Source organism: Schistocerca cancellata, chromosome 8, assembly GCF_023864275.1.
Source record: "Schistocerca cancellata isolate TAMUIC-IGC-003103 chromosome 8, iqSchCanc2.1, whole genome shotgun sequence".
NCBI lineage: Eukaryota > Metazoa > Arthropoda > Insecta > Orthoptera > Acrididae > Schistocerca > Schistocerca cancellata.
The window spans coordinates 326910256-326936285 of NC_064633.1; the positions used below are offsets into that span (position 1 = coordinate 326910256).

General features: G+C 44.8%; 1 protein-coding gene across 4 annotated transcripts in view; it reads left to right on the forward strand.

Moving 5' to 3' along the window:
* The window catches only part of LOC126094659 (clathrin light chain), a 74385-nt gene that overhangs the window by 45280 nt on the left and 3075 nt on the right, over positions 1-26030 (forward strand). For all 4 annotated transcript variants that reach the window (XM_049909163.1, XM_049909165.1, XM_049909164.1 and 1 more), the window contains one exon: positions 12339-12440. In XM_049909163.1, the coding sequence (XP_049765120.1) occupies positions 12339-12440 (102 nt within the window). The remainder of the gene's footprint in view (positions 1-12338; positions 12441-26030) is intronic.

A 26030-nucleotide genomic window follows, 5' to 3' on the forward strand; every position in this document is an offset into this window, starting at 1 on the left:
CTAAGTGGCATTGTGTGACAGTCAAATGCCTTCTGGAAGTCAGTGAACATGGCATCAAGCTGAGCATTATTGTCTACAGCATTACGGATCTCATTGAGGAACAGAGCGAGCAGAGTTTTGCAAGATCCCTGTTTGCAGAATCCATGTTAATTTCTACAGAAATGTTAGTTTTTCTAAAATGTCATAATTCTTGCATAAGAAGTGTTCCATAATTCTAAAACCGATTGACTTCAATGATAGAGGGCTACAATTATGTGCATATGCCCTACGGCAGTTCTTGAAAAGAATGACTTGCTCTTTTTTTTTTTTTTTTTTTTTTTTTTTAATCACTAGGTACTCTTCTTTGTTCCAACAAACTGATAAAAGGCTGCTAAAAGGGAGCAAATTCTTTCACATAACCTTTCTAGAATATTACAGGTGTGTGACTGCTTTCCACTATTAAGATTGTAGTTGCTTTTCTATTCTGTGATTGGTTCTCAATATCTGCCATTTGTTTTTGTACAGTGACTGAAAGGAAGGACTGCATTACAATCTTCCACAGTGAAACAATTTCAGAAGACCAAATTCAGTATTTCAGCATTCTCTTTGTATCTTTTATTTTTGTTCCTGTAAGGTGAGACCAAAACCTCTTGGTTTTCTGTCAGCCCAGTTGACAATATTTTAGTGATGTCATTGAACACTTCTCTAATTTCCTTATGCTAGAGACAGACACCATTTCTGAATAAAATAATTTCTAGTGAAAAATACAGCTGAATGAAGTTAATGTTTCAGTAAAATACTTTAACTAATTTCAAACAGATGTCCTGAGTTGAACACATGAAATAAGGTAAGCGTACATTTACCCCTAAATTATTTACATTCCATCAGAACTTTCCATACCATATTTGTCACCAAACATGTGGATATTGACTATGGAAGCCTGCATTGTATGATTGCAGGTACTGTAGTACAGTGATTGTCAATAATATGCTATATAATACAGGAATCAGTGAAATGTATAATGGCTCTAAATAAAAATATTGAACTAAGTTCCCCCATTTTTTACAGTCAATATCATGCCATTGCATGTATATCAACTGTGAAATGAAAAGTGATTTTATATATGGAGTTCTCGTGTACACCTTAAATCTCTTCCAGCGGAAATTTGCAATTGCTTTTTTCTGTTCTTTTTCATGTCTTTTATGAAAATATTAATAAGTATTGAGTCTTAAGTGGATTATTTTCAGTAATGTAAAAATTTTAAATAAGAAAGTTCTACATAGACTATAGCCCATGACCCTCAGATTACCATTGCGCATGGTTTACATTGTGCCAACCGCTGCTTGGAAACTGCACAATCATAAAAGGCTAATGGCCCCATGGCCTTTCTAAACACTTGTCCATCTGGAGCTCCCTCTTCTATCACTTCAACTTCTGGCCGAGACCTGCATATACTGAAGTGAGATGAAATGAGTGCTGAGGAACAGATACTGAGATTTAATGAAATAGCTACAGGAATGATTTAGTGCAAGTACATCTGGTACTTCTGTTCTTAAAACCTTTCCTTCAACTTTCTTGGGCCCAATCCATGGTCCTAATTCTCAGTTTCAGTGATGTCCTAATAATACAATATTAACAGTAGTTAAATTTCCCCTGCTTTATTCCTTACTCCCTGATGCAAACTTCCACAGTGTGTGTCAACTTCTTAGTTACTATACAGATCCTCACTATTTTCCAAAGCTTCTTTTTCTTCCTGTTCTTAGAGTAATCTCATGGAGATCATTAGTTTAGTGGGAGGGCTACACTGTTGATTATTAAAATTTTAATACTGGGGTGATAGCAAATAAAAAAAATTACTATTTGTGGGTATGCAATACAGTAAGAATAACACATTTATTATATTTGTAGGTGATTTTGGGGTATGCAGGGGGTGAAATTTAGTACATACTGTTTCTGCCTATTGCAGCAACAGTGGCTTTAACGTGACTGGGCATTAAGTCAAGCTGAGCTTACATGATAGTGACACTTTTTGTTATGCCTATCTACAGCTCAGCATCTCTGCTGTATGGTGAATAGCAACTTTCCTTCTCACAATATTGTTACATTCCATCCTGGATTTCCCATTGTTTGATTCAATATTGGTACACCATTCTATACTCCTTCAATCCTATGCCTGCAGTCATCAATGGTGGTGATGTGAATGGTGGTGTGCCAACTGCTCTACAAGCCTTGACCAGATGTTTACAGTAGGTGAGAGAACAAAAACATGTTGGCCAGTGAAACAAACACGGTCTGTAAAGACAGGGTTAAGCCACTGCCCGTAACACACCTGAAATGTAACATTTTTTGTCCAAATTACCAGCTTTGTGAATCAGTTTATGGTGTTGTGTACTTAATGATACATCATACGATCGTGCCATATGAAAATGTAAAATGCAGTCTGGTGACAGTCTCCTCAGAGCCTCCACATTTAAATAGATCCATTGTGCTGGTGCATGTATAACTGAGATTTGCCCATAACATGACGTGGTGCCATTCTTTCTTTTAGTTTTGTCATTGTGTGCCCTATTGTAGGAGTGCCTTTTTCACGACTCGGAGCATGTCATCTTGACGATCTTAAATGGCTGAAAAAATGATTTGTATGTCCTTTCAGATTCTAGTCTAGTCGGGTTGTTGAAATCCTATATGTTGAAGTATGGCACTCCTCGACCCTTAAAACGGAAACTCCCCATTGCACCGCCCTCAGATTTAGTGGTAAGAGGGCCTAGTGGACAGTTTGTCAAAAACTGAACACAGATTAAGCATGAAAACAGTAAAAAAAGTGAAATAGAAACACTGAATGAATGGTCCAAGAACAAAAGGTGCAATAAAGAGCAGCCGTAATGAGCAACGGTGTCATGGGTAAGTGGTCATGGTGTTGGACTGTTAAGTGGGGGAGCTGAGTTCAAAGCTCCCTCGTGCCTATTTATTTATTTACTTATTTATTTATTTTTGCACTGTTCACTGTATTCAAATGTGTCTGTCATGTGTAATGTCCATTTGCAACACCGAAGTGGAAGAAGGGTACCTATAATGAAAGTTGTGTCTGCACCACTACTCTGTTAGCATCCAAGAGGAAGTGGGTTTCAAATGGGAACAACAAAACACATCTGGTGTGTCATACACAGCATTAGTGACAGTGTGTATGTCATATGATAGGACCTATAGGCCTCCTTACCTGATTTAGGTATTTGCATGAAAGTGAATGTGATCACTCACAAGGAAATGATGAAAACATACTAGTTTGTCACATAAGCTGCAATAAATGAATGCAACTGTTCATGCTAAGCACAGTTTTTGTGTTGGGTCAAAACGTATGTTTTTAACATTTTTCAAGTTGTGTTCTGTTTTGGAAGTTTTGACTCTTGAATTCCTTTGTTCATTTGTTTTCATTTCTTTGAAAAATCTATGTGGCATCTCGCCTGCTCTCACCATTCATCACATTTATTTGTGACAGTAATATATTCTTACCACATGACTTATATTCTATAACCAATGTGTAGTATGACAACTGCCAAGACTGGAGTAAGAGAACAAATATTTCTATAACTAGACAGACAGTTTATAAAGTTGTGAAAAAATAAGTGGTACGATGGGGTTTAGAACCCGGCTCACCTATTTCCTAGTCCAACCCTGTGAGCATGATGCCATGGCTTTCACATTCTCCTGATGTTGCACTTGTTAAGTCTGGATCCTTCACCATTTGTTTTGCTGTTTTTTTAATAGTGCAGTACAATCCACTGGGCCATCTTACCACTAAATCTGAGAGGGGTGCTTTGGTGAGATTTCCTTGTTTGGTTCCTTATTCATATGACAGTTATCTGATCACAAGCAGCAATATTGCACAATGATAAACCAGTCATAATAGGTGGTGGTGGTGGTGGTGGTGGTGGTGGTGGTGGTGGTGGTGAATTCAGACACATGCTGGTAGAAGTATCTCCTTGCACAAGGCATAACACAATTTTCTCACAAACATCATAATTCAAATGGGATTTCTGAATTAGAAGCCCTCTCAATAGTCTTACCTTATATGTACAGAATGTACACTGTCCAGTCACATTATGACCACATGTCAAAAGCCTGAATAACCCTTTCTGCAGTCTGGATCACTGCTAGACACACAGGAAGTGTGTCTGTGAGGTTCTGGAAAGTATCAGCAGGGGTGTAGAGCCATGCCAACTCCAGAGCTGTGGGCAACTCGTCTAGGTTTCTTGGTGGTCTGAACAGCCCCATTTGAGGGGGCTCTAGAGATTCTAGATTGGTTTTAAATCTGGAGTTTGGTTGCTGTGGGAGTATGGTAAACTCATCCTAGTGTTCCTCGTACCATGCACTTACACTGAGAGCTGTGTGACATGTTGCATTGTTCTGCTGGCAGGTGCCATCACGCTGAGGAAGAAAAAAGTGCATGTAGGGCTGGACACGATTTCAAAGAATAGATGCAGATCCACGTTAATGGATTATGTCTTTTGGAATGATGAGATCCTGCAGGGAATGCCTTCCAGCCTACAGCATTCTGATGATTGTTACAAGGTATTGGCTTTGATGTTTCAAGCCAATGGGGCAAAAAACGATTTATCTGAAAAGATCACTTGTCATCACTCAGAGGGCATCCAGTTGTACTGGCATGCAAAATCCAGCCATCATCGCCAATGAACAGCAGTCAGTGTGAGTGTATGAACCAGGTTCCTGTTGCAGAGACCCTTTCACAGCAGCATTTGCCGAGTGGTCATTGAGAACATGCTGTTGGTAGCCCCTTGCTTTATCTGGGCAGTAAGTTGCTAAACAGTTTCACTTCTCCTAAATACTATAACAATTCGACCAAATTCATGGGTGATGTCATCAACTCCAGATGGAACACACCATGAATGAGGGACGGACGACCTCACTGTTTACTCGATTAGTCACCCTGCACCACCACCACCACCACCACCACCACCACCAACCACCTTATGTACCCATATACCCCCAGGGGGTTCACTGATCTTTGGTGGGTTCGTGCTTGGCTACCACAGGGCTCCAGCCCTTGCATCTTTCCCCTTCCATGCTGCTTGTCTATCCTCTTGCTACTCTTTCTCCCCTCCCTTGGGGAACACATCTGGGGTGTTTTTTGGAATATGTTCATTTTCAGTGGCTGACATAAGAAAATCCTTGCCATTATTTCTCGTTCAGTTTTTCTTTCTTTATTCATGTTCTCCTATCCTTCCTCCACTTATGCATTTGTTTCTCTTTTCCTTATTCCTCCCTGTGAGGTCCTGAAGGCCGGCCAACATGTTTAATACTTAACAGGAGACAGGGTAACGTGTAATTCTTAGCCCTGGATCAACAAGTAGGGTTCACACATACCATCTGGTACAGGCCAGGCCCAGGGAGGGATGATTGCCTGGGCTGCTACCTTCCTAGATTGCCGATTGGTCCCTCTGTCAGGTGTTCAGGAGGTGTGACCTGAGGTGTGAACAATCACGTAAGGCAGGTGGGCCCCCCTCTAAGGGGGGAAGGGGGGGGGGCCCAAGTTGGAAAGAGCATGCCATCAGATATGATGGCAATCATGGGGATTTCCTCGCAATGAGCCTATCATCTTCTTTAGTCAGTGTCTGCTAAATGTAAATGGAATGAAGCTCCTGATTCAAAGACCCTCCCAGCTGCACAACAGTTCCTCGTCATTTCACGTACTGGAGATGGTCAGTCCTTTGCAATGGTAAATCCATTTCTTATTCAGAAAAGTGTTGGTGCAACTGTCGACCCTGGGAATCCAGCTCTTTTACACTATGGCAGTTTGCTTTTGGTGGAGACTACTTCTGATTCTGAAGCAAAACAACTGCTTGCTGCTTTACTTCTCCACGGCTACCCTGTATGTGTCGAGGCCCATAGATCTCTAAATTCTTCCTGTGGTGTTATTTACACTAGGCTGCTAGGTGGTCTGATAGAGAGGTAGAAATCTAAATGTAGCTATCTGATCAGGGTGTCATTGCAGTCCATCTGGTGATGAAAAAGGCAGAGGGATCCTTAGTGTCCACACGGACACTTTTTCTCGCTTTTGACAGTGTTGCTTCCATCAAATATCAAAGCAGGCTATGAAGTTATCACAGTCCGACCGTACATTCCAAACCCAATGCACTTCTACGAGCACCACACTTGAATGTCCTGTTGACATACTGCCAAATGTGTAATATGTGGTAGGGATACTCATGAGGAAAATTGTCGTCCTCCTCCTCCTCCTCCTCCTCCTCCTCTCTGCTGTACCAACTGCAATGGCGATCATGCTGCCTCTTCTCAAGATGAGTGGGCTGTCCAGGAGATTTGGGTAAAGGAAAAAGTGCCTTACCCAGTCACTCGCAAGTCATTGGCTAGTCGCAAACCCTGAATTCTACCTTCACAATTACAGTACCGTGCTTTCTTGCTCCATGAAGGACATGGCCACGCAGACGTGCGAGGTCACATTCAGCATTGGGGATGTGAAATTGCCCAGTGTCGTGGTAGCGTTGCTGTCTCCTTGTTCAGTTAGGCAACAAGCCACCAAACTGTCACGCTGCGGAGCGAAGTCATCTGTTAGACAACTGGCAGGCTGGAAAGGACAGAAGGAATACTCCTGTGATTACTTCATACGTCTGTCCAGCCAACAAAGATAAGTCTTCCTCTGCCAACCAGAAAGGGTCCAACACCTAAATCCAAAGGCAAATGCTCCTCTCAGTGTCGCCATGTGATACCCTCATCCGGGTGACCCCTATATCATTGGTGCACACTGCCATCCATTTTTCTGCCCTGGACTCCATAGACTGACAGAGGGAGAATGCTGATGATGCCTCTGTAGATCTTGTGGAGCAGGATCCCCCAGCCTCTGTGCCCTTCAGCATTGAGTTTTTGAAAGCTAGCACTAGGCAGCCGCTGAGGTGACACCCCTTCATTATGACTCTCCATGAACAGAAATCAGAGAGGATTTGCGGCCGCTCTTAGAATCACAGCGTCAGTGTTCTGTGCCTCCAGGAAACATTGTGTCCTCACAATGCATTGAGCTCTTGCATTTCTTTCCAGTTCATTCTGACCTTCCCCTCCAAGGATAGCATTCTGTCTCATGGGGCATCATGCTTCTTGTACGGGATGATGATCCTAGTCTCCCTGACTACCCACCTTCAAGCTGTTGCAGCTCACCTCTCCCTTTCTCACTTGACCTCTTCCCTCCATACCATTCACATCCCTCTGTCACTTGATGTCACCAGGCAGACTTCCTTTGGCTTATTGGTCAGCTACCTCACCCCTTTCTGCTGCTCAGTGACTTTAATGCACACAATCACTTTGGGTTTCTCTCAGAACCTGTCAGGAGATGCCCTCTTGGCTGACCTTCTCAATCAACTCGACCTCCTCTGCCTTAACACAAGAGCACCCACGTTCCTTTCAGATTTCACACACACCCCTTTCCATTTGGACGTATCCTTCAGCACTGCCCAGCTTGCCCATAATCTTGAGTGGTCTGTTCCCTCTGACACATTTCCTGTGAACTCTGTGTTTGCCGACTCCTAACCCAACTACATGCCCACCCAAATGGCAGTTTACTAAGGCCGACTGGAGGCTTTACACCTCAATAGTGACCTTTGAAAACATCATTTCCCCAGTTGAGATGACTGGGTAGACTATCTTGGAAACCTTACTGCCACAGAATGTTCGTTTCCTCACACTTCTTCTTTACCACACTGTTTCCCCATCCCTTGGTGGACTGAGGTGTGCCACGACGCAGTTTGCACTTGGAGACATGCTCTCCACATTTCTCACTATCATCCTATGATGGCAAACTGCATTAATTATAAACAGTTGTGTGCACAGTGGCGTCACCTTCTTTGGGCTAGCAAAAAAAAAGCTAGCTGGATTTCATTCACTAGTTATTTTAACAGTTCTACTCCTTTTTGTCACGTGGGTCAACCTCCGATGGCTCTGTGGGACCAAGATCCATTCCCCAATTTCCAGCGTGACAGTAGCAGACGATATCATTGTGGACCCTGTTGCTATCTCACACACCTTGGGCTGCCATTTTGGGAGATTTCGAAGCTGCTCAGACTATCACCCTGCCTTCCGCCATCAGAAACGAGTGGAGGTGGCTCGGGTGATGCCCATCTCTTCACAGAATTAAGAGTGCTACAATGCCGCCTTTACTAAGAGGGAGCTAGATCATGCTCTCACTTCATCCCGATCCGCTGCTCCAGGGCCAGACAATGTTAACATTCAGATGTTGCCCACCTTTCTCTTGTGGGCAAGCACTTTCTGCTTCATACATAAAACTGCTTCTTGGCAGAGGACACATTTCCCAGACACTGGCGTGAAGCCACTGTCTTAGCCATACCAAAGCCCAGTGAGGACAAATACCTTCCTTCTAACTACTGCCCCATTTCTCACCAGCCGTTTTTGCAATGCAATGGAACATATGATTCATGCTCGGTTGGTATGGTGGCTCGTCTCTTGCAATTTACTAACCACTACACAGTGTGGATTTTGAGCTCGCCATTCTGCAGTTGACCATCTCGTCACTTTGTCCATCCATGTCATGAATGGTTTTCTGCAGAAATCCCAGACACTGTCCATGTTTTTGAATTTGTAGAAAGCCTAAAATACCTACTGGAGGACTTGTATCCTGTGTACACCCTACATGTGGGTCTTCTGTGGCCACCTGCCCAATTTCCTTCAGGAATTTTTAAAAGACCAAGTTTTCAAGGTGGGTGTGTGTGTGTGTGTGTGTGTGTGTGTGTGTGTGTGTGTGTGTGTGTGTGTGTGTGTTCCTCCTTGTTGGTCATCTTTTTCTAGGAAGACAGTATGCTCAGGTTTCTATCCTGAGCATCATCATCTTTGCTATCGCCATTAACCCTTTAATGGCCTGTCTCCCACTGGGCATCTCTGGCTCCCTGTTTATTCTAGGTTTTGCCTTCTATTGCAGTTCTCCGTGGACTTGTCTCATTGTGCCGTGTTTCAGCGATGTCTTGATCATCTACTTGTGGAGCATCGACAATGGTTTTAGTTTTTCCACTGACTAAACTGTTTGTATGAATTTCTGGCAGTGCAGTTGGTTTCTTCCACCATCTTTACGTCTTGGGTCTGTTGCTATTCCATTTGTCGAAACTGGAAATCTGGGGCTTGTGCTCGATAGGAAACTTTCTTGGTCCTCCCTTATCTCTTACTTGGCTGCCTGCTGTATGTGGTCCCTCAATGTCCTCAGTGGTACTTCCTGGGGAGCAGATCGAACTAACGTCCTCCATTTGTACCCTTCCCTTGTCTATTCGAAACTAGACTATGGGCGTTTTGTTTATGCATCTGCACATCCATCCCTCTTAAGCTGTCTCAATGCTGTCCATTGTCGTGGCATTCATACGGCCACTGGCACCTTTTACATTAGCCTGGTTGAGTACCTGTATGCCGAACTATTGATGTCATACTTCCGTGACTTTCTCCTCAGTAGATATGCGTGCTGCTTGTCCGCAATGTGTGGCCACCCATCCTATGCCTCCTTTGATGACTCCTTTAGTCGGCACTGGGGTGCATCTCTCTTCTCTGCTATCTGTTGGAGCTCGCTTTTGGGCCTTAATCTTAACTTCATGCTGCTTGCTACTTTCCCGATGGGTATGTACCCTTCACCACCTTGGCTTCGTGTAGCAGCCTGTGTTCACCTTGGCCTTCATTCGCTCCCTAAGGACACTACTCCAGTCTTACTATATCACCTTCAGTTTCACAACCTTCACACGGAACTTCGTGATAGTACCTTTGTGTACACTGATGGCTTGCAGACTGACTGACTGTCGGGTGTGCTTTCATCATTGGCACCGACATTTTTCAGTATCAGCTTCCAGAACATTGCTCAGTATTTATAGCAGAGCTCTTCGCCCTGTATCAGGCCATGCAGTACATTCGGTGGCACAGGCTTTTCAGTTGTCATCTGCTCTGACACTCTGTGCCCTTCAAAGCCTCTGTGTGCTGTACACCGTCCATACTTAGTACAAAAGGTGTAGAAATGCTGTCACTTGCTCACTCTTCATGGAGCCACTGTAAGGTTTGTGGGTTCTTGGCCCCATTGGTCTTGCAGGCTGCCAAGGCTGCAGTCCTCTTACCTCAGCCTGCCAGTTCTTATATTCCCTCCAATGTTTGTCAGCAGGTGGTTTCACTTCAGCATCACCACTGGTATTCCCTTCATGGGAACAACATCTGGGTTATTAAGCCCCCTCCCAGTGGCTTGGATGACTGCCTCTTCAGCCCTCTGGCTATGAGATCATCATTTTAGCTAGGTTGCATATCAGGCACTGTCTTTTTATTGCCATTTAAGTGGTTCTCCCCCACCACTTTGTACTCATTGCGCTCAATCTTTGATGGTCTTCCATTTCCTGATAGAATGCCCTTTTTTAACCACTTACATTCTCATTTGTGTTTGCCTTCTGAGTTATCAACTGTTTTAATGAAGACATGTGGGCTGTCAACTGCATTTTACTTTTTATCTGTTGTAGCAATATGGTGAAGGATATTTAATTTTTAGTTTAGGACCTCCATTTCTCTACAGTGTATTTTGTAGATATTTCTCCATGACCTTGTTTTAACTATCTTCTCTTCTGTCGATTGGAATTAAAATGGAGTTGTTTTTAACTCTTCACTTTGTCTTCTTGTTATACAGTTCTGACATGGGGGCTTATGACCCTAGATGTTTTTGCACCCAAAAAAAAAAAGAAACCAACCTTACATTGGTGTAGGTTTGTGACACACAGAATTCTCAAGCTAAAGCTGGTCAGCGCACTAGTTGCTTAGTATCATAACTATGGGCAGTCTTCAGAGACAGCTGTATAGTTCTTTGGTAAATCCCTTTTCATGTAAACATGACCTCAGGAAATAGTCACATGGTGATAGGCTAGGTAAATAAGGGGGTCTGACACTGGGAAGCGGTAAGTCACGAAGAACCTTGTAACAGAAAAAATTCAGTATAAGCCAGTGCATTGTCTTGATGTGGAAACCATGACTAAATATTCTATGAGGTTTGGGGATTGTAACCAGATCATGTTGACTCCTTGCCACAATATTCGGCTGGCAACCATTCAGCCATCTGCAAATGAGTGTCCACCACTGAAGAGTGCTGATTCAAGGTGTTAGCTTTATAGAAAAAACTGGCATGGAGATACATGTGCATTGGCGGCCCTCAGAGGAGCGTCTATTGAAATCTACCCCCACTGCAAATACTGTTTCATCTGTGGCACCCAGGCGCATGCATAAAAATGGTCACCCCTCTGTCAGGATGTGCACTTGCCATGCTAAAAACAAATGTCAGATGTCACCAGACATGTCATTATGAATAAAATACTTTTTCCCATAAGAAATTGGAGATGGCCGGGTCCCAAGCCTTGTCCAACTGAAAGCCACTATTAAGATTGAAAACTCTTGTTCTAGATATATTTGCAGATTCTTTAAGTACTGAATCCCAAAAGGACCTCACGGGGGCCAAGATTTTTGTGGCAGAATAATCCATAGTGTCCTGTGGTAATTTTGGTCAGCTATGGCCAACTTACTGGGCTGCAAAAGGCGAGGGGCACTCGCATGCAGTGCCCCTTTCATGTAATGTGTGAATCATCTGACATTTGTAAGCTTTGCTGCATTGGCAAGGAATTTTGTAATTTCCAGCCTTCTGCAATCCCATATCATCCCTTCACTGAACTGAGAAGCATTGATTGTTGCCAGTGGCCAGAAAACTACTTCAACTTCATGTTTACTTAGGATCTTGCCTACTTTAGATGAAAGGTTGCTAATCTATGGAAGAAGCCATTAAAGTCCAGGCAAGACAGAAATGTTTTGAAGTTCTAGATACTATAAGGTTTCTGAAATTACTAATTATTTTGCGGAGTAAAACAGAATTGAATTAAACTCTTGAGTTCTGATAGTAGTGTTAGAAAGTATTGTAGTATGTTTGAGAAAAGTTGATTCATGTGTGGCTAATGATATGAGGCTGTCATTCATTTAGTGAAAACTTTCTCAAAATTCATCTTGTTAAAAAAATATGGAAGTGGTCCTGAAAATATTAGAGAGCAGCAACTTAGATGAAATACCCTAGCTTCTCCCTGTATTGTTTCTAATATGTTTGTTTTCTTCCCCCCACCTCAGTCAAACCATTGAGATACAGAATGTATCTTTCATAATGTCCAGTTTTATTTTTTGAGGCAAAGTGCAAAGTCATTGTCTGCTATTAAAGTGTATTGTGCAAAGTAGAGATTAAACTTAGAATCACTCATTTATTCTTTCTGTTACTGGAATGCCCATATTTGTATAGGAATATCTTCTTCACGTACTAAAAGCTATTTGTATGTTTCTTCCAGAAATATTTTCGACGCCAACACCTCCAAAACCAGTTGTAAAAGAAGAACCAGAAAAAATTAGGAAGTGGAGGGAAGAACAGAAGAAACGCCTTGAGGAGAAAGGTTAGTTATGTTGATTCACACAGCTGCACTTCATTTCACAGAGAAAAGGTATGGTAAATAACAGGATGGACCCAAGAGTTCACTTAACAGTTTAATGCTACTCTGTGCACTTAGAGAATCAGTTCATTGCGAGGTTTGACAGCACCAACACTAATAACACAATTAATCCATGAAAGCAAAATATTGTAAACAGTTTGCTATTGGTGATGCTATGAGTGCTCCTGCTTCTGTGGTGATTGTCTATCACAGATGAAGAAATTGCGATACCTGTGTGAGAGAGTGAGAATCATTGCTGCATTCTTGTGTGGTGGGGAGAGACCGAATCCATCTACAAAGCATTCTGCTGAACCTCCATAAACAGTGCTATGTAGTGCTTAATGGTTACTTTCTCGGTTCAGCACATGGGGCTGAACATAACCTTGTACTTTTGGAGACACAGGTTTTTATGCCATGAGTATTTGAACAAAATATCCTGCTCAATCTTACTGCTCATTGTATCGTGATAGCGAAAGTGATAAATGCGTCGAATCCAAAAATATAGTTGTTTAGAGTCTGTACCAGAACAGGAGCTTTGTAACTTGACTGTATTTTGCTGAAGTGTTGAAGATATGCTGATGATTGGTGTATTAACACGATTCACGTTGTCTGTCGCACTTCATAGTGTAAACTGGGAACTGTCTGCTAGGCAGGCCCGATGTGAAACTGACTGGGCACAGCCTGTGCTGCCTGAGTAGTTGTTGTTCCACCGGCAGAGGGTGTGGCCTAATTCTCGTGTGCCCACTGGTGGACAGGACTTTACTTGCGGCAACTACTGTCTGTGACACGCCGTGCCGATGTGTGCCTCCCGTGATCTTTCTGGTGCCTACTGCACTACTCCTCCTCCTCCTCCTTCTCCTTCGGGAGGTGAAGCCACTGTGATCTACTGCGTCGGAAGGTGGAGCATCGTGCAGTAGCGATGACCTCCATGTCCATTGGAATGCTGGAGTTGGGGATCTGCCAACCCTTGAGCCGGAACCTTCGAATACGGTTGGAAGTGACCCATACGAAGAGGCCCCCGTCGTCCCGCCAACGGAGCCCGGGACAGAACGGTGACAAGTTGTCGAACTCCGGATCCCGTTCCATCTCGGCAGGGGCAAGACCCAGTGGTGAGGACAATGGGAAGGCACGACCACAGGTGGCCCAGCCTCCTATGAAACTGGGCCTGCGAGGCGGGCCGGCTCTTGCCGGGGCATCTCTAACGATGGCGATGCTGGTGCTGGAGCTACTGGAGACCGCCAAGGCTGACAACCATCGCAGTGCGGCAGAGTCACAGGTGGGAGGGGTGGTAGCGTCCCCTGAGAAAACAACACGGGTGCCGGCAATGGGGAGGCCAGCGCCTGAGGGGTCGGAGGGTGGGTGCCCAAACGTGGACGTAGCTGATTTTGGTGACATACCTCCTGGTCCCCCGCCTGCAGGGTATAGAGCCGGTGGCCTTTGCGGTGCAGGACCACCTCCGGTATCAAACGTGGATTGCAACCAAACCCACGTGCCCAGATTGACATACCCGGTGGAAAACCGGGTACCCCGTTTTGCGAAGACTGGTGAGGGCCAGGCCAGAGGAGGTGCAGCAGTCCTAGGTTGGCACCTGTGGAGGAGCTCTGCTGGGGTGTGTTCTCCCATCAGTGTGGTCCGGTATGTCGTCAGAAAAACGTCAGTGCCTCCTCCGCAGGAAATTCGTGCACATAAATTTTTCATCTGCGTCTTAAATGTGCGCACTATGTGCTCGGCTTCCCCATTAGATTGTGGATGAAAGGGGGAGAGCAAACATGCCGAATACCGAAACGCCTACAAAAATCCTGGAAGCTCTGTGAAATAAACTGAGGTTCATTGTCCGAAACCAAGGTGACTGGCAGACCTTCCACAGAAAAGATTTTTGCGAGTGCCTGGATTGCAACTTCTGAAGTGGTTGAGGAGCAGCGAACCACATACGGGAATCGGGAATAAGCATCGATGACAATGAGCCAAAAGCCATTGATAAATGGGCCTGCAAAATCTATGTGAGCATGTTCCCATGCCTGGGTTGCAGGCGGCCATGAAGAGAACGCTGACCTGGGAGACGCCTGTTGGCTCGCACACTGGGAACAGGTGGCCACCAAGTGCTCAATTTCTGTCAATACTGGGCCAGTACACATGTCTGCGAGCCAAGGTTTTAGTACGGGAAACACCCCAGTGCCCCTCATGTAATAACGTGAAGACCTCTCTTTGCAACCTTGCAGGAACAATCACACGAGGAGCTGTATCATCGGTAGCCAGAAGGACAACTCCTTCAAAGACTGAGAGGAGGTCTCATTGAACAAAATAATTATGAAGAGGGTCCGAGGCCTGGCCTGGAGGTCGGCACGACCACCCCTGCTGAACGAGGCAAACTACTTGCCGGAGAACCAGGTCAGCTGCCATTTCCCTGGTGTCTCTAGAACTAGTGATTGGGAAGCCGTCAACCGCTTGGCGGGATGCTACATCCAAATGAAAACACATAATCTCCTTCCGATCGAACTTAGGATCCGGGCCCACCGGAAGATGGGAAAGAGCATCGGCGTTGGCATGCTGTCCGGTAGGCCGAAAATAATTGTCATAATGGTACTTAAAGAGGAACAAGGCCCAGCACTGCAGTCTGTGGGCCGCCCTATCCGGAATCTGAGAGGCGGGGCCAAATAGCAATATTAATGGCTTATGTTCAGTGATTAACTGAAACTTTGTGCCATACAAGAACGGGTGAAACTTGGTAACAGCATAGACAATGGCCAAAGCCTCTTTTTCCACGTGGGAGAAATGGGCCTGCGCAGGACTAAGAGTTTTAGATGCAAACGCGTTGCGATGGGCCAGGACCGCCCCACCCCATTCTGCGAAGCATCTGTAGCTAGGACCAACGGCTTATTGGGGTCAAAAGTAGCCAAACAAGGCATTGACGCGAGGAGGCCCTTCAACGAGGTGAACGCTTGGTCGCCTGCATGCGAGCAATCAAAAGGAACACCCTTGCGCAGTAGGCGGTACAGAGGGTGGGCTATGGTGAAAGCCCTGGGAATGAACTCGTGGTAATAGGCAATCTTGCCTAAAAAGCTTGTAACTCCTTCAGCGAAGCGGGCCGCGGAAGGTCGACGATACCTTGGACCAAACTTCCTAACAGCTGGACGTCGTGCTGAGAGATGGTGTAGCCCACATACTCAATTGACGGTTGGAAGAAGTTTGACTTATGCAGGTTGCAATGCAGGCCCAAGGACCTGAATTTGAGAAAGAGGGTTCATCGGTTGTGCAAGTGTTCCTTTGTGCTGCGACCTGTGACAATTATGTCGCCCAGGTAATTAATACAATGAGGGATTGTCGACATGACGTGCTAAAGATATCGCTGAAATATCGCCGGGGCACTGGATATTCCGAAGGCCAACTGCTGGTATTGGTAAAGGCCAAATGGTGTGTTGATGACCACCAGCCGTTTGGAGTCCTCAAGTGGTATCTGTTCATAAGCCTCCGAAAGATCGATTTTCGAAAAATATTGGCCTCCCGCCACATCGGAGAACAATTCATCAGTACGAGGCAAGGGATAGGTGTCCACCACTAATTGGGAATTAATGGTGGCCTTGAAATCGCCTCAAAGACATTATTTTCCCGAGGGTTCCCTGACAGTAACGAGGGGCAAAGCCAACTCACTAGAAGAAATGGGAAGAACGACCCCGAGGGCTGTCAGCCGGTCTAGCTCTGCTTTTACCTGAGGGCGGAGAGCCAAGGGGATCTGTCTCACGTGTAGAAAATGTGGGCGAGCCGATGCCTTCAACGTTAAGTGAGCTTCAAAGTCTGAAACATGCCCCCAGGCCCTCCTCAAAGATATCCTTAAAATCAGAGGTCAAAGATTCCAACGATTGATAGGGAACGTCTTCGGAGACCAACTGTATGGTGTATGAGATAGAAAAACCGAAAGCTTGAAAGGCATCCAATCCAAAAAGGTTAGCGGAGCTCGCATCCCTGACAAAAACAAAAGTAAGAGGCAGAGTGACTGATTTGTAAGTAACATCGGTAGTGAATTTACCCAGTAGGGGAATGAGCTGTTTACCATAACCGCGGAGACGCCGGTAAACTGGCGGCAATGGGGGTGACCAAAGGTCGGAGTAAGTTTGTGCATTCAACAAGGAAACTGCTGCACCCGTATCTACTTGCAGTTGTAGTCGGCGCGACCGAACAGACACCTCGATAGAGTTTGTGTGCCGATGCGTTGGGAGCTTGGCCCGATGAAACTTCGTGAATGTCAACGTCCATGTCCTCCGTACCTGCTTCCTTAGATTCTTCTGAGGCTGAGTGACAAACTTTAGCAATGTGTCCTTTTTTATTACATTTGCGACAAACGGCCCAATGCTGGGGCACTCTGACCAATCATGGTGTATATAGCACGATGCACAGGATGGTAAAAGGGGCCGGCGGCCGGAACTCTGTTTATGCGCCGTGCGGGAGCGGCCGCAACAGCCGGATTGTACTGCTCACACGTCGTCCACCCCGGACGCAGTGGACGCGGCTGCGCCACCCTGCACCGCCGCGACGTCGCACCTCGCTTCCAACCATTGACATGCAGTGTGAGAGACTTCATACGATTGAGCAATGGACAGGACTTCCTCATGGACAGGACTTCCTCAAGGGAAGGGAATGATGTCTCGCACCATAACGTGGGCATAAGACTCTCGCGACTGCCCCGTGACAAAATGACACTTGCGACTAAGACCGTGCAGGGATGTCCGGTAAGACTGATGGGGCTGTTTCTTGCATTGATAGAACTCTACCCTAGCCACAACAACATCCATGCGCCGGTGATAATATGAAGACAGGAATGAAGACAATGCGTCAAAAGACAAAGACGAGGGTTCCTGCAACTGCGCTAGCTGCCGCAAAACTTGATACAGCGAGGGAGATATCCAAGACAAGAAAAGAGCACGACACACCTCTGCATCGGCAACATGAAATGCCTGAAATGCTGCCGAAGGCGATGTTCATATGCGTCCCAATCCTCTGCCATCTTGTCATACTGGGGAAAGGGAGGAGGGAACGGCGCTGGGGCAAATTGCGTGGAGAGCAACGCTGGAAGCACTTATTTCATGGTTGCCATGAGATCTTTCTGCTGCTCAACCAAAACCCGCACTAAATCCTCCGTGCCGTGGATAAGTTGCGAAACCGGAACGACGACGCAACATGCGAAAGAACGACCCTACGCATCACCAATTGCGTATTAACACGATTCATGTTGTCCATCACACTTCACATAGTGTAGACTGGGAACTGTCTGCTAGGCAGGCCTGATGTGAAACTGACTGGGCACGGCCCGTGCTGCCCGAGGTGGTTGTTGTTCCACCAGCAGAGGGCGCAGCCGAATTCTTGCGTGCCCTCTGGTGGACAGGACTTTACTTGCGGCAACTACTGTCCATGACGTGCCATGCTGATGTGCGCCTCCTGCGATCTTTCTGGTGGCTACTGCAATTGGAATGTTCTGTTTGGTATGATACCAAATGAAGTTAGTCCTGGGTAATGGTGGGGAGTTAGTTCAATAATAAGTTACTAGGTTCTGTAAAGCCGACTGAGAAAGACACTGGGTTCTGGTTGATAGGTTCGCTGACTTTTTGTGGGGTTTATTTGAGCCTTTATAGTATTTAGATAAGGTGTGTTAATGTCGATTTGGCTTGAATCTTCCCTGCACTTGCTTAGTATTGCACATATTGCTAAATGGCCTTTACCAGAGCACTGACAGACTGCATAGTGGAAACAGTTGCACTGGTCTTGTAACACACAAACATGGAGGGCAGGAAGGAAGTGTGCAGCTATACTGGAGTGCGTGCTTTGTTGACTGCCTCTGCTATGCCCTTTGGGGTATAAGTTTTATGCTGCAGAGGCTGACACGCTGTTCACTTGGCCTGTATGTGCTGTCAGTTGATTCCTTCTGACATTTTGACAGTGTGCTAGCATTTTAAATCCAAAGATGACCTTCTTAAACGTGAATGTTTCAGATTTCCTGAGATAATCTATTTGTGTAATGGCTCATTGAGAGAGTTCTACTGTCAGTGTTATTTACAGTACTTGTTCAAGTAATCGATTTGGTAGTTTTAGTGGTTTTTGATGGATGTAAAAAAATGTTCAAATGTGTGTGAATCCCTGAGGGACCAAACTGCTGTGGTCTTCGGTCCCTAGTGATGGATGTAGTTATTTGATGCATGATGTACCACATCAGGTGACAGTGAACCCATGTATAGTGCTTGACACTATATTCACTTAAATGGGAACTTGCATGTCAACCACAAACGATCCACTACAAAGCTTTTATGGGTTTGATCTGCTTTTTAAATGATTGATGATAAGAGCTTCTAGCTGATGCGGTGTATTTGCTTTACACGAGGATTGGAACTTTAACTGTGGCAACTATTTATTTACATAATCATCATTTAAGACTGATTATGCCTTTCAGCGTTCAGTCTAGAGCATAGTCCCTCTTATAAAATTCCTCCATGATCCCCTATTCAGTGCTAACATTGGTGCCTCTTCTGATGTTCAGCCTATTACTTCAAAATCATTCTTAACTGAATCCAGGTACCTTCTCCTTGGTCTACCCCGACTCCTACCCTCTACTGCTGAACCCATGAGTATCTTGGGTAACCTTGCTTCTCCCATGTGTAACATGACCCCACCATCAACGCTTGTTCGCCCTGTTTTTCTTTGATTTCCTCACTGTGGACACCCTCCTGCCACTGTTCCCATCTACTAGTACCTGCAATCATCCTAGCTACTTTCATATCCGTAACCTCAACCTTATTGATAAGGTAACCTGAATCCACCCAGCTTTCGCTCCCATACAACAAAGTTGGTCGAAAGATTGAACGGTGCACAGATAACTTAGTCTTGGTACTGACTTCCTTCTTGCAGAAGAGAGTAGATTGTAGCTGAGAGCTCACTGCATTAGCTTTGCTACACTTTGCTTCCAGTTCTTTCACTATGTTGCCATCCTGTAAGAATATGCATCCTAAGTACTTGAAACTGTCCACCTGTTCTAACTTTGTTCCTCCTATTTGGCACTCAATCCAGTTATCTCTCTTTCCCACTGACATTACTTTTGTTTTGGAGATGCTAATCTTCATACCATAGTTCATACATTTCTGATCTAGCTCTGAAATATTACTTTGCAAACTTTCAATCGAATCTGCCATCACAGCTAAGTCATCCGCATAAGCGAGACTGCTTATTTTGTGTTCACATATCTTAATCTCACCCAGCCAGTCTATTGTTTTGAACATATGGTCCATAAATAATATGAAAAACAGTGGAGACAGGTTGCAGCCTTGTCTTACCCCTGAAACTACTCTGAACCATGAACTCAATTTACCGTCAACTCTGCTGCCTGACTATTTCCCCCCTCCCCCCCCCCCCCCCTTAACAGTCTACTGACGGGTTTGATGCAGCCCGCCACAAATTCCTTTCCTCTGCTAACCTCTTCATCTCAGAGTAGCACTTGCAACCTACGTCCTCAATTATTTGCTTGACGTATTCCAATCTCTGTCTTCCTCTACAGTTTTTGCCCTCTACAGCTCCCTCTAGTACCATGGAAGTCATTCCCTCATGTCTTAGCAGATGTCCTATCATCCTGTCCCTTCTCCTTATCAGTGTTTTCCACATATTCCTTTCCTCTCCGATTCTGTGTAGAACCTCCTCATTCCTTACCTTATCGGTCCACCTAATTTTCAACATTGGTCTATAGGACCACATCTCAAATGCTTCGATTCTCTTCTGTTCCGGTTTTCCCACAGTCCATGTTTCACTACCATACAATGCTGTACTCCAGACGTACATCCTCAGAAATTTCTTCCTCAAATTAAGGATGGTATTTGATATTAGTAGACTTCTCTTGACCAGAAATGCATTTTTTGCCATAGCGTGTCTGCTTCTGATGTCCTCTTTGCTCCGTCCATGATTGGTTATTTCACTGCCTAGGTAGCAGAATTCCTTAACGTCATTCACTTCGTGACCATCAATCCTGATAAGTTTCTCACTGTTCTCATTTCTACTACTTCTCATTACCTTCGTCTTTCTCTGATTTACTCTCAAACCATACTGTGTACTCATTAGACTGTTCATTCTGTTCAGCAGATCATTTAATTCTTCTTCACTTTCACTCAGGATAGTAATGTCATCAGCGAATCGTATCATTGATATCCTTTCACCTTGTATTTTAATTCCACTCCTGAACCTTTCTTTTATTTCCATCATTGCTTCCTCGATGTACAGATTGAAGAGTAGGGGCGAAAGGCTACAGCCTTGTCTTACACCCTTCTTAATACGAGCACTTCGTTCTTGATTGTCCACTCTTATTATTCCCTCGTGGTTGTTGTACATATCGTCTATGACCCGTCTCTCCCTATACCTAACCCCTACTTTTTTCAGAATCTCGAACAGCTTGCACCATTTCATATTGTCGAACGCTTTTTCCAGGTCGACAAATCCTATGAAAGTGTCTTGATTTTTCTTTAACCTTGCTGCCATTATTAGCCGTAATGTCAGAATTGCGTCTCTCGTCCCTTTACTTTTCATAAAGACAAACTGATAGTCACCAAGCGCATTCTCAATTTTCTTTTCCATTCTTCTGTATATTATTCTTGTAAGCAGCTTCGATGAATGAGCTGTTAAGCTGATTGTGCGACAATTCTCGCACTTGTCAGTTCTTGCCGTCTTCGGAATTGTGTGGATGATGCTTTTCCGAAAGTCAGATGGTATATCGCCAGGCTCATATATTCTACACACCAACGTGATAGTCGTTTTGTTGCCACTTCCCCCAATGATTTTAGAAATTCTGATGGAATGTTATCTATCCCTTCTGCCTTATTTGACCGTAAGTCCTCCAAAGCTCTTTTAAATTCTGATTCTAATACTGGATCCCCTATCTCTTCTAAATCGACTCCTATTTCTTCTTCTATCACATCAGACAAATCTTCACCCTCATAGAGGCTTTCAATGTATTCTTTCCACCTATCTGCTCTCTCCTCTGCATTTAACAGTGGAATTCCCGTTGCACTCTTAATGTTACCACCGTTGCTTTTAATGTCACCAAAGGTTGTTTTGACTTTCCTGTATGCTGAGTCTGTCCTTCCGACAATCATATCTTTTTCGATGTCTTTACATTTTTCCTGCAGCCATTTCGTCTTAGCTTCCCTGCACTTCCTATTTATTTCATTCCTCAGTGACTTGTAATCTATGTAAAGACCTTTAATTGCTTGCAAAAGTTTGCCTCCTATTCCACAATTTCATAGAACAGACAATAACTTCCTCCTAGGAACCCGGTCATATGCCTTTCCTAGATCTATAAAGCATTGATACAATTCCCTGTTCCACTCGTAACACTTCTCCCTTATTTGCCGTAAACTAAAGACCTGGTCCTGACAACCTCTGAGGCCTAAACCCACTCTGATTTTCATCCAATTTGTCCTCAACTAATACTCACACTTTCCTTTCAACAATACCTGAGAAGATTTTACCCACAACACTGATTAAAGAGATACCTCTGTAGTTGTTACAATCTTTTCTGTTTCCATGTTTAAAGATTGGTGTGATTACTGCTTTCGTCCAGTCTGATGGAACCTGTCCCAAATCCCACGTCATTTCAATTAACCTGTGTAGCCATTTAAGACCTGACATGCCACTGTTTTTGATGAGTTCCAACTTAATTTCATCCACCCCAGCTGCTTTATTGCACTGCAATCTATTGACCATTTTCTCCACTTCCTCAAATGTGATCCTATTTCCATCATCATTCCTATCCCACTGTACATCGAAATCTGAAGCGTTACTGATCGTATTTTCACCTACATTGAGCAACTCTTAAAAATATTCCTTCCATCTGCCAAAGGCATCAACAGGATTCACCAGCAGTTTTCCTGACCTGTCCAAAATACTTGTCATTTCCTTCTTACCTCCCTTTCGAAGACTGCTAATTACACTCCAGAATGGTTTTCCAGCAGTTTGAACCAAAGTCTCCAACCTGTTTTCAAAGTCTTCCCAAGATTTCTTCTTGGATACTGTAATTATCTGTTGGGCTTCGTTGCTTTCTTCAACATAACTTTCTCTGTCTACCTGAATTCTAGTATGTAGCCACTTTTGATACGCCTGTTTGTCATCCTACCTTTACACACTACTGTTCCAAGACATTCTTTAGCCACTTCTAGTACTGTGTCCCTGTAGCTTGTCCATTCCTTTTCCAGTGACTATAATTGACTACATTCAATTAACTGGTACCTTTCTGAGATCACGGTTATATACTTGTGCCTGATTTCCTTATCCTGAAGTTTCTCCACTCTTATTATTTTATTTACAGCTTGTACAAAATAGATATTTGTTTCAAATTTTTACTGAGCTTCAAATTATTCACCAGCATTTTATATAACCCGTTGCCAGCGATGTGGAAGTCATAGGCTACTCGAAGCAGTGCCAATTGTGTTGACAGTTCAAGCGGCGCGGTCTATTGCCCGACGGATTTGTAGCCATTCTGAAACGAATGCTGTGAAGTGTTTCCTCCAGTTTAGAAATAGTTGAACTTGCGTGGGCTTGAGTCAGGGGAGTGCAGTAGGTGGTATAGCACTCAGCAGCCCCATCAGCCAAACAAATCCGTAACAGCTTGCACTTACATGCTGGAGCATTGTCCTGCAAAATGATGGTCAGGTCCTGCAGAAAGTGATGACACTTTCTGCAGTGTTGGTCCAGTCTCGTTTAGACTATGGAAGTCCTGTCCATGGTTCTGCGTTGCCTTTAACACTGCAGATCCTAGACCCCATCCACCACTGTGGCGTCTGACTTGTGACCGGTGCCTTGCGGACTAGCCCCGTACTTAGTCTTCTTGCAGAGGCAGGGATTCCACCACTGTGAGTTTTGCGCCAACAACAGCTGATATCTTATGCGCTCCGCATTTGCTGCACCCTAAGTATGGTCTCCTTTATCCAGATACGGAGATCACCCCAGCCGCCACAGCGGCGGCCACGATGTGGACTTACCATGGCTGTCTGCATTCAGTCACTCTTTTCTGAGCTCAAGCAATTCCCTTTACCGCCTCTTTTCTGCTCACGCACGTACCCCTCCTTGGTGTGTGTCTCGGCCACAGCTCTGTCGTCATCTCTCAATTTTAGAACATGTTTTTTGCTCGAGTATCATGTCGTTTTTGGAAACTCAGAATCTACTATGTAGGAATCAACATGGATTCCGGAAACAGCGATCGTGTGAGAGCCAACTCGCTTTATTTGTTCATGAGACCCAGAAAATATTAGATACAGGCTCCCAGGTAGATGCTATTTTTCTTGACTTCCGGAAGGCGTTTGATACAGTTCCGCACTGTCGCCTGATAAACAAACTAAGCCTACGGAATATCAGACCAGCTGTGTGGCTGGATTGAAGAGTTTTTAGCAAACAGAACACAGCAAGTTGTTATCAATGGAGAGAAGTCTACAGACGTTAAAGTAACCTCTGGCGTGCCACAGGGGAGTGTTATGGGACCATTGCTTTTCACAATATATATAAATGACCTAGTAGATAGTGTTGGAAGTTCCATGCGGCTTTTCGCAGATGATGCTGTAGTATACAGAGAAGTTGCAGCATTAGAAAATTGTAGCGAAATGCAGGAAGATCTGCAGCGGATAGGCACTTGGTGCAGGGAGTGGCAACTGACTCTTAACATAGACAAATGTAATATATTGTGAATACATAGAGAGAAGGATCCTTTATTATATGATTATATGATAGCGGAACAAACACTGGTAGCAGTTATTTCTGTAAAATATCTGGGAGTACGCGTGTGGAACGATTTGAAGTGGAATGATCATATAAAATTAATTGTTGGTAAGGCGGGTACCAGGTTGAGATTCATTGGGAGAGTCCTTAGAAAATGTAGTCCATCAACAAAGGAGGTGGCTTACAAAACACTCGTTTGACCTATATTTGAGTATTGCTCATCAGTGTGGGATCCATACCAGTTCGGGTTGACGGAGGAGATAGAGAAGATCCAAAGAAGAGCGGCGCGTTTCGTCACAGGGTTATTTGGTAACCGTGATAGCATTACGGAGATGTTTAGCAAACTCAAGTGGCAGACTCTGCAAGAGAGGCGCTCTGCATCGCGGTGTAGCTTGCTTTCCAGGTTTCGAGAGGGTGCGTTTCTGGATGAGGTATCGAATATATTGCTTCCCCCTACTTATATCTCCCGAGGAGATCACGAATATAAAATTAGAGAGATTCGAGCGCGCACGGAGGCTCTCCGGCAGTCGTTCTTCCTGCGAACCATACGCGACTGGAACAGGAAAGGGAGGTAATGACAGTGGCACGTAAAGTGCCCTCCGCCACACACCGTTGTGTGGCTTGCGGAGTATAAATGTAGATGTAGATGCAGATTCAAAAGGATTCTGTCCCTCCCATGGCCCTTCGCCACCAATTCTACTGTCTCCTCAGTTCATTTCAGGGTTCAGAAGTGATTTATACTAATGGCTCCATGGTTGCTGGCTGCACTGGTTTTGCTTACACCTATGCGCAATGCACAGAACTTCGTTCCTTGCCTGATGGCTGTAGTGTTTTTACAGCAGAATTGGTAGCAATCTTGCATGCACTGGACCATATCCACTCCTGATCAGGAGCATCCTTCACTATCTGTAGTGACTCATTGAGTGGTTTGCTCACTATCGGCCATTGCTTCCCTCGCCACCCAATGGTCATCGCTATCCAGGACTCCCTCTCTCTCTCCTTGCTCAACGTGGATGCTCAGTGGTTTTCATTTGGACCCTAGGCCATGTTGGGATTCCTGGCAATGAACTTGCTGATTGGCTGGCTAAGTTGGCTACTACCAGGCCATCGCTTGCTATTGGCATTCCGGAAATAGATGTTCACTCGGCATTACGTCATCAGGTTTTGGGCCTTTGGGATGCAGAATGGCACACTCCTTCACCGAACAAGCTTAGGGTGATTAAGGATTCTAAAACTCTGTGGCAGTCCTCTTCCTGGGCCCCTCGGAAGGCCTCTGTCGTTCTATGCCGGCTCCACATTGGCCATACTTGGTTGACTCATGGTTATCTCTTCCATCGTTAGGACCCTCCCCCCCCCCTCGCTGTTGTTGTGGATCGATGTTGACTTTGGCTCACATCTTATTGGACTGCCTGAACTTAGCCACCCTGCGACGGACTTTTAGCTTTCCAGACTCGCTATCCCTGGTGTTGGCTGACAATGCCTCAATGGCAGATCTCGTTTTAAGTTTTATTCATGACAGGGGGTTTTTATCACTTTATTTAAGGGAGGGACGTTCCACCTTATCGGTGAGTGGAAGGGATGGCAGGCCCTCTTGCTCCTCCCTTCACCCTGACTGGATTGGCTTCAAGTGGGCGTGGTGGTTCAACCCAGCCCTCTGCCTCCCCACTCCTTTCCTTATGGGGTCTGTTATGTCTTGAGCATCTCTCTTGTCTCCTGTGCCCCTATCATTAGTCACTTTCTTTCTCACCTCTTCTTCCATCCTTTTCCTTCCTTTCCTGTCAATAGTTCATAGTTTTATGGATATTGTGGTTCCCTCTTTTAATG